The 8,990-nt window shown below is 58.2% G+C and overlaps 1 protein-coding gene across 1 annotated transcript; it reads left to right on the top strand.

Moving 5' to 3' along the window:
• Positions 1-4,129: 4,129 nt before the first annotated feature.
• LOC112818935 (pyrroline-5-carboxylate reductase 2) lies at positions 4,130-7,459 on the top strand. Its single transcript, XM_025866005.2, has 7 exons — positions 4,130-4,388; positions 4,608-4,678; positions 5,065-5,244; positions 5,329-5,550; positions 5,747-5,839; positions 6,036-6,199; positions 6,763-7,459. Exons 1-7 carry the CDS (start codon positions 4,322-4,324, stop codon positions 6,926-6,928), a joined length of 963 nt encoding a protein of 320 aa, XP_025721790.1. The 5' UTR covers positions 4,130-4,321; the 3' UTR covers positions 6,929-7,459.
• The last annotated feature ends 1,531 nt before the right edge of the window (positions 7,460-8,990 follow it).

The raw sequence follows: 8,990 nt of genomic DNA, 5'->3' as shown, positions 1-8,990 counted from the left end.
CCTCTGACTCTGCCCCTCTCCCCCTGCTCGTGCTCTCTCTCTCTCAAACAAAAAAAGAAATAATTTTTTTTTTTAAATCTGGTTTAAGATGTGCCTGACTGGGGCGCCCGGGTGGCTTAGTCGTTAAGCGTCTGCCTTCGGCTCGGGTCGTGATCCCAGAATCCTGGGATTGAGCCCCGCATCGGGCTCCCTGCTCCGCGGGAAGCTTGCTTCTCCCTCTCCCGCTCCCCCTGCTTGTGTTCCCTCTCTCGCTGTGTCTCTCTCTGTCAAATACATAAATAAAATCTTAGGAAAAAAAAAGAATATTAAAAAAGATGTGCCTGACTTACAGGACAAAGAAGTGTCGAGTTATATTCCAAAGAGTCACATTGGATCTCTTTAGGTGGTGGGATTAAAAGCAATGTTCATTTTTCCATTTGCTCAAATTTAAATTTTTTCTGCAGTCAGCATAGGTTACTGGTGTGATTAAAAAAAAGAAAGAAAGAAAGAAAAAGAAAAACCCATGCAAAATGTGTCTCCCTGGAGAGGTCCCTAAGTCAGGACAGACTGGGGTCAAGGGGACTTGCCACAGGATTAGCTGGAAGCAGCTCAGGATCCTCCCTCATTCCCTGGATCTGTCCATTGTTAGAACAGATGAGCCACTCATTAGATCAGGAAGGAGGCCCGGAGGCCCTGGGGGTGAAGGATCGGACAAGTGGAGGCAGAAATGAGGCATTATCCACTTTGGGAAGCAGGAGGGGGAGGAGCGGGACTGTGGGGAGGAAGGAGGGAGGAGGGCAGCAACAGTTGACCTAACTGACCAGGAGAGGAGGGGGAGGAGGGGGGGGGGGGGGGAAGTGGGCAGTCCCAGAAGCTTGGTGAGCTTCCCCATTTTCCTTCCGGGCTTCTCTGCCGGTTCAGATGGAGTAAAATGGAGAGGACACAGGTGCCGGACATGGAGAGTGTGTGTCCCCGGCCGGATGGCAGCACCAGGCTGGGGCCCTCCTGTGGGGGGGGCCCTAAGTAGCTGGGGGAGGAGGGTGCTTTCCTCCCTGCGTCTTGCCAAGGGAACCCCGGCAGGGCCTTTAGAGTCAGCAAGTCATTACTTACTGGAGAAGGAAATGGGGGTTCCTATCATTAAAACAGAATAAAACTGGGCGCCTGGGTGGCTCAGTTGGTTAAGCGACTGCCTTCGGCTCAGGTCATGATCCTGGAGTCCCGGGATCGAGTCCCGCATCGGGCTCCCTGCTCGGCAGGGAGTCTGCTTCTCCCTCTGACCCAACCCCCTCTCATGCTCTCTCTCTCTCTCTCAAATAAAATCTTAAGAAAATAAAAAAAAAAAAACAGAATAAAACTTTGTACATATAAACTTTAAACTTTGGAGATGGAAAAAAAAAAAAAGATAGATCTCCAAGTACCACAAAAAAAGAACCAGTTTCTGGCCAGTGGCTCACCCGTCCAGGATCTGTGAGGAGGGCCACGTGCCTCGGCTGTGCCCTCTCTCATGTGGCCTGGCCCGGCTGGTGGTCAAGTCAGCACGGGGGCCACCAACATGGCCTCCCTCCCTGGGCCCCGGAGTCCTCCTCACATCTCACCTCTACTCCTGGATGCCGGAGCCGGAGACGCCACAGCCACCAGGTCAGGGATGGGTGGTTGTGCGGAAGGAGTGAGGCACCGCACTCCGTCCCACGCCAATCTTGTGTTGCAGGCCAGAGCCAGCGACCAGGGGAAGCAAGGGGACCTGCAGCCTTCCAAATGGACTATGGGGAGCCCTGCTCCCTGGGAGGAGCTGACAGCATTCAGAAGCTCCCACCTTCCCTGCTGCCTGCCAAAGATTCTTCTACAAGAAAGGAGGCCAAGTGGGAGCAAGTAAAGACCAGAGAAGAGAGGAAGGATGTGGCAGTGCTGGGCCCCAGTTCTGGTCCTTGAGCTCGTCCTGATGCAGGTGCCCCTTCCAGATGGCATGCTCCCAGCACCTTCCCAAAGGCTGTACCACAAGTCCCCCTTTCTTCAGCTAGTTTGAAGTGTTGAGTTGCTAGTGCCGCTCAGCCGCTGTGGGGAGCCTTTAAAGCCACTACACACGGAACTAAACATAATCAGAGTTAGACAAAAATTTTCTCACAGTAGTATAATTTTTAAATTTTTTTCTTATTTTATTTTTTTTAAAAGATCTTATTTACTTATTCACGAGAGACACAGAGAGGCAGAGGCGAGGAAGAAGCAGGCTCCCTGCTGAGCAGAGAGGACGCGGGGCTCGATCCCAGGAACACAGGATCACGACCTGAGCTGAAGGCAGACACTTAACCGACTGAGCCACCCAGGTGCCCCTGAATAATTTTAAAAACGGAGTAAGTTTGTGAGGATAGGGACCTTTGCTTTGTTCATGGCTGGACCCCCAGAACCTGGCTCAGTAAGCATGTGTGGAATGAATTAATAAACCTAATTTTGACCTTTGGGAGAATGGTCAGTGTGGTGCAGCCATATAATGGAATACTAAATACTAAGTAGTAACAGATACCTTGTTTTAGACACCTTTTCAGTGACATTGGGAAATGCTTATTATACATATCATGTAAAAGTTTCAAAACTCTATGTGTATCATTTATTCCCAAGGATGGGGAAGAGTATATATGCATAGACAATAATAATGTAAGGAAATCCACCGAAAATGTTTCCAAGAGACTAGGAAGTTTGATTATGAGACTATTTTGACCTTTACTTTTTTTTTGGATTTCCCATATATTCCTCAATATGCATGTACTCCTTTTCTAATCAGAAAAAGTTATCCAATATTATTTTGCTTAATAGAGAACATTTGGTCCGCACCTTTAAGGGTGCAGGAACCAAGGAAGTGGGGGCTTGCTCAGGGATATGAGCAGGTAGAGGAAGCTTGCAGCAGGGAGAAACTTGCAGGGAAAGGGGTGGGGGGTGCTGCAGGGAGGGGGCGGGGCAGGGGTGCAGAATCCCCAGCAGACAGGCCGTGGGGAGCCCACAGTCTCCCCCGCTCCTGCGTGTCCTCCAGGGATGCCGCCCCCTCCCTCCGTACTTTCCTGACACCCGTTCTGGAAGCCCCTTACTTACTTTTACTGCTGGTGGAAATTCAAACCTACCGTCTGGGGAACGTTTAGAACAAGTGGGGGCTGGGGGGTGGGCTGGAGTCATAGACTTCCCCTGTCTTGGCTGGGCCCTACCTGCAGCTGGGGTGCCGCGGGGCAGAGTCACCTGGCTCCGGGGGTCCCAGACAGACCAGGGTCAGCCACTAACCACTCACCAAATCAAAGGCAGAGAGAGGAGGAGGTGAAACAGGAAAGGAGTCTATTTCAGGGAGGCCGACACCGGGGAGACAGCCGACTAGTCTCATAGATGGTCTCCCAAGTGCTGCAAATACATGCAGGTTTGCATCAGGAAAATGCAAAGGGACAGAGGTTAGTGGGAGTGCGGGTGGGGTTGGTCACGGGTGGGCTTGCCAGGGCCGGCTCAGGGCGGTCCCTGTGGCTCGAGGGGCGGTTTCAGTGCTCATGCCCGGGCTGTTTGCCGGAGGAAAGAGGTAAGCCGGCGAGGAGAACTTGGTTGGAAAGCACGCACAGGTCAGAATGGAGGTGGCGGACCCCTGTTTCACGCTTAAGGACTGGATCCTCCCAAACGCACGAAAGGAGCCGATCCTCAATTCTTAGGAACCGTGCAGGCTCGGCGGACAACGCGGCTGCTACCGGAGCCACCACCCCTCAGGCCGGGAGGGGGCGGGCAGCAGGGGCTTCCAGCCGCCGCGGCTCAGCCCTGCAGTCTGCAATCCGCGGAGCCTCCCGCCCGGCAGGGCGGCTGACAGTCCGCACCACACACAACACTAGCCGTCTTCGGCCGGAATCCCCGCCCCGGGCCCCACCAGCCTCGAGGGCCGACCCTAGTCCCGGGCGGGTCCGCGGGGCGGAGACCCCGGCTGCCGCGCACCGCGCCGGAGGTTCCCACCGCCAATCCCGTGCGCGGGGGGGGCGGGCACACGGCACGAGCTCCCGGCCGCCGATTGGTCCGCCCGAGCTCCCGGCGAGGCTTGGTCCGCCCGAGGATTGGTGTCCCACTCCCGAGCTCTCGGCCACGGATTGGTCCGCTCGAGCTCCCGGCCGAGGATTGGCCACCCTGGCGAGGCGGGGCGGGGCCCCGTGAGGCCCCACGGCAACCTCCTGACAAGCAGGCGGTGGGGAGGGGTCCCGGGAGCCGGCCCGGAAGCTGCCGGCAGCTGCCGGGGTCCTGCTTCCGGGGCGTGCGGCTTGTTGGGCTCTCTCTCCGTCCGGCCTCGTGTCTCCTGCGGCGGCTCCCTGGTGGTGCCGGACGCGTTCCCGCCGCCATGAGCGTGGGCTTCATCGGCGCGGGCCAGTTGGCCTGTGCCCTGGCGCGGGGCTTCACGGCGGCAGGTGGGCGCGCGGGGGGGCGCGGGCCGCAGCCTGGTCCGGAGACGCCCTCCGCCCCGCGAGCCCGAACGGCTGAGCGTCTGACGGGCGGGACGAGGCTCGTGGAGCAGCGAGGGCCGCGAGCCCGCGCGGGGCCTGGTTGTGGGTCCGACCTGCCCTCCCCGGGAGAGCGCGGGGGCCGGGGGGCCGTGGTGCCCGGCTGACGAGCCCCGTCTTCCGCAGGGATCCTGTCGGCTCACAAGATCATAGCCAGCTCCCCGGAAATGGACCTGCCCACCGTGTCTTCGCTCAGGGTAGGGGGGCGTGGGGCACGGGGGGGGGGCCCAGCCCGCGCCCACCTCCCCCCAGGAGCGTCCGGCCCTCCGCGCTCCCATTTCACCTGCCCCTCTGCCCGTGCCTCTTTCCGGCCGGGGGAACTTCCTTGGCAGAGGGGTGCCCGGGTGCCCGAGGCCTGGTGGGGATGGGAGACGGCCACAGCCCGATGGCCTTGGGGAAGCGTGTGCCTGCCTAGCACCTGGCTCACTTGTCCGGTAGCAACAAGGGAAGACTCCGGCGGCGGCGGGGGTAGGGGCAGACCCCGAAGGGACAGGGCAGGGAATTCCAGGGTGCTCCGGGGGCAGGGGTGCCCGGGCCCAGGGAGTCTGCCTCGCATTGTGAGCTGGGCAGTTTCCTCCTGCAGAAGATGGGCGTGAACCTGACCCGAAGCAACAAGGAGACGGTGAGGCACAGTGACGTCCTGTTCCTGGCTGTGAAGCCGCACATCATCCCCTTCATCCTGGACGAGATCGGGGCCGACGTGCAGGCTAGGCACATCGTGGTGTCCTGTGCTGCTGGTGTTACCATCAGCTCTGTGGAAAAGGTGCCCGTTAAGAGGTGGTTGTGTGGGGGCCTGGGGGTGCCGATGGTGCCCTGGCAACTCACTGGGGCCTCTTCCTTGTCCCAGAAGCTGATGGCCTTCCAGCCGGCCCCCAAGGTGATTCGCTGCATGACCAACACACCCGTGGTGGTGCGGGAGGGCGCCACGGTGTACGCCACAGGCACCCACGCCCTGGTGGAGGACGGCAGGCTCCTGGAGCAGCTCATGAGTAGCGTGGGCTTCTGCACGGAGGTGGAGGAGGACCTGATTGACGCCGTCACGGGGCTCAGCGGCAGTGGGCCTGCCTACGTGAGACCCCCTGGGGACCCAGGGCAGCGGGATGGACTGGCAGGCCGCTTGGGCTGTGGGTGCTGCCTACGCCGGGGCGAAGCTAGCTGATGGAGGAGGGCAGCCTTTGGAGCTAGTTGCGGTCATGAGGAAAAGCAGGCTGCGGGGCATGGCCCTGCGTGTCTGCGGCCCTGGGACTCAGTGAGTGTCTCCACAGGCATTCATGGCCCTGGACGCGTTGGCTGATGGTGGGGTGAAGATGGGCCTGCCTCGGCGCCTGGCGGTCCGCCTGGGGGCCCAGGCCTTGCTGGTCAGTATACTTGCCCTGTGTGTTCTGGACTGGGGTGTGGGATAGGAGCCCCTGGAGTGGGGGGGGGGGGGATGAGCTGGGGGCGGGGCTTGGTTGGGAAGCTGGGATAGCAACTGGGAAAGGGCAGTGGGTGTGGAGAAGCCTGTCCTAAGGTACACGAGCAGTCTTCTCCTCTCATCCCTCCTGCCTTCTGCAGGGCGCTGCCAAGATGCTGCTGGACTCAGAGCAGCACCCAGGCCAGCTCAAGGACAATGTCTGCTCCCCCGGGGGGGCCACCATCCACGCCCTGCACTTCCTGGAGAGTGGGGGCTTCCGCTCCCTGCTCATCAACGCCGTGGAGGCCTCCTGCATCCGCACGCGGTGGGTCGCTCCCCCTCTGTGCCTGGGCCCCCTGCTCCCAGTGACCCCCCGGGCTGGGCCCCGTCCCGCAGAACCTGCCGTCTGTGGTCCCTCAGCAGTGCTAGGGTCCCACGCTCTGTCCATAAGCATGGTTTCTTGGACTCTGTTTCGCTGAGGGTTTGCAGGCCTTTCTACATTTAACGGTCACTGCAGTTCTGTTGGGTGGGGGGGGGAGGGGTAGCTTGGATTTATAGAAGAGGAGGTTGAGGCCCAGAGACGGTTTTCCTGAGCTCAGGCAGCTAGTACCTAGTGGAGGCGGGGCTGGACAAGCGCGTGACTCCAAACCCGCTCACTGTTCCATCCGTACCGTGTTTCCGTGTGATCGCAGATAGCACGCGGAGCTACACATGTGCATGGTCACCCACACGTGGTTAAATAGCACTTCTGAGAAGCTCGGGGGAGTGTTTGATTTAGGGTTCTAATTTTGGGTGGTGTCCGGTCCTCCGGGCTTGGGGGTTATGTGCACAGGAAAGCCGTGTGGAGCTCGGGCTCCTCCTTCAACCCCTTTGGGGCTTTGTCTGCAGGGAGCTGCAATCCATGGCTGCCCAAGAGAAGGTCTCCCCTGCTGCCCTCAAGAAGACCCTCCTGGACAGAGTGAAGCTGGAATCCCCCACAGTGTCCACGTTGACCCATTCCAGCCCAGGGAAGCTGCTCACAAGAAGCCCAGGCCCTGGGGGCAAGAAGGACTAAGGTGGCCTCTGCCCTTCTTTCTAGAACCAGAGCCCTGTGGGGGACCGAGCAGGGCGAGGGCAGGTCCGGCAGTTTCAGGTCCTTGTGATAAAACTCCCTTGAATCTGTTCAGACCTGGCCATACTAGTGTCCCGTCTTGTCCATGTTGGAGGATGCTCCTGGTGGGGAGGGGGTGATGGTGGCGGCCAGAGGCAGGCCCACACACCTGTTGCGGGAGAGAGGCTGCGACTCCAGTCTGAGCCCCGCTGGGTGCAGGGTCTGGAGACCTTCAGCTGGGGTCCTCCGTCTGGAGCCTGAGCCAGGGTCTGCTTGACGCCAAGTCAAGGCAAAGAGAGGTACGAAACATGACAAGGGCTTTGCTATCTGAATTGTAAGTGGGAAAGAGGCGAGCAACTTAGAATTGTTACAGTTAATAAGAAAAGCAGGAAATTAGGTCATGCTTCTATTTAACTCTTGCTTCATAGGCGTCCTGTTGGAAAAGTGTTACTGAGCGCTCTTAAGTTTAGCTGCTTCAATAAAGTTTTATTTTTTATTACCCTGCCTTTTTTTTTTTTTTAAGTAAGCTCTGTGCCCAGTGCGGGGCTTGAGCTCACGACCCCAAGATCAAGAGTCGTGCACTCTGCTGACTGAGCCGGCCTGCTTTTTTATGTTTAATCTTAAGTCCTCATTCTAGAGAATTCCAGGACCTGACCAGGCGTTCCCTGCTTCTGTGGGGAGCGCCGTCTGAAGGCAAGAAGTAGGGAGGAGAAGGGATTACAGGCTAGACCCTGAGAGCCATACAGACGCCCTGCTCCAGCCTGACCCCCAGGGTCAGGGTCAGGAGATGGTTCTAGGATGGGCCGGAGCTCATGGCCGAGGAGAGCCAAGCCAGGGGGAGGGCGGCTGCCCAGACACAGAGGAGGAAGCCGCCTGCTTTGTAGTCGGCCGTGCACCTGCCAGGCTTTGGACCCAGGCGGACTGCCCTCTGAGGCAGGAGCTACTTTTTCCCTTACTTGACAGAAGATGCTGAGGCCGGGAGGGGACAAGCAGCTTAGCTCCTTTAGCTGGGCTCATGGGTGGGGCCGTGGGTGGGCCTGCTGTGCACACAGTGGGATAGAGCCTCCCGCTCGTCCCCAGGAGCTCGCCGCCTGTGGCATTGGCCTCGGCATCCTCTTTGGGTTCAAATCTGAGTTTCCGCCACTTTTTCCCCCACAATTTGCGGGTAGATTTGTTTTTTTAAATTTTAATTCCAGTTAGTTAAGGCATACGATACAGTAATTCAAACTTCCAGGCGTTGCCCTGTGCTCATCAAGACAAGTACACTAGTTTCTGCCACTTTCAGCTAGGGGACCTTGGAGAAGCTATTGAATCCGGTCTCCAGATTTCATCCCCTCTAAATAGGAGGTCCTGCTCCATCAGAAGATTCTGGTGGGTTTGCAGTGAGACCTTGTGGAACGGCTCAGCAGAACATGTGGAACACGGTGGACCCCTCAAGCCCGTGGTGCTCATCCTTCACCCCCAGCTGCGGGAGGGGGTCCTCGGTGAGGACAGCAGCCCAGCTCCAACTCCAACCTGAGAGCCGTGGGCGAGGCTCGTTCCTGTGGGGCCACAGTGACAAGCGCCAAGTTCAACCCTCTGCAAAGCTATTGTAAAGCCCCCGTTAGGTGGCAGGCTCTGCATGCTCTTTATAGGAAGTCTTAGGGTGTAAGAACTGGGTAGAATAAGGCGAAGCTCGAGGAGGTTAAATAAGCTGCCCCCCAAAGATTCGAAGAGACATTTCACCAAAGAAGGTAACATGGCAAATGGGCCTGTGAGGAGCTGTTTACGTCGTCGCTGACTGGGGAAATGTCAAAGCCCAGGGTGGTGCCACAGCACAGCCACTCATGCGACTGGTTTTGGTGGTGCCGGGGTTTACCAGAAAGCGACGTTGACAAGGATGTGCAGGAATCACAGCCCTCCTGTAAAATGGGGCGGCCACTCTGGCCAACAGTCTGGCCGCTCGGAAAGTTAGAGAGTCACCATATAAGCAATGCTATTCAGGTACCCACCCAAGGGACACAGCACTTGTCCACACAAACGCTTG

Source organism: Callorhinus ursinus, unplaced genomic scaffold, assembly GCF_003265705.2.
Source record: "Callorhinus ursinus isolate GAN/ISIS: 27379988/994484 unplaced genomic scaffold, GSC_fseal_2.0 scaffold619, whole genome shotgun sequence".
NCBI classification, from domain to species: Eukaryota; Metazoa; Chordata; class Mammalia; order Carnivora; family Otariidae; genus Callorhinus; species Callorhinus ursinus.
Note: the sequence above shows the minus strand (reverse complement) of the source record. Positions and strands in the feature narration are given on the sequence as shown.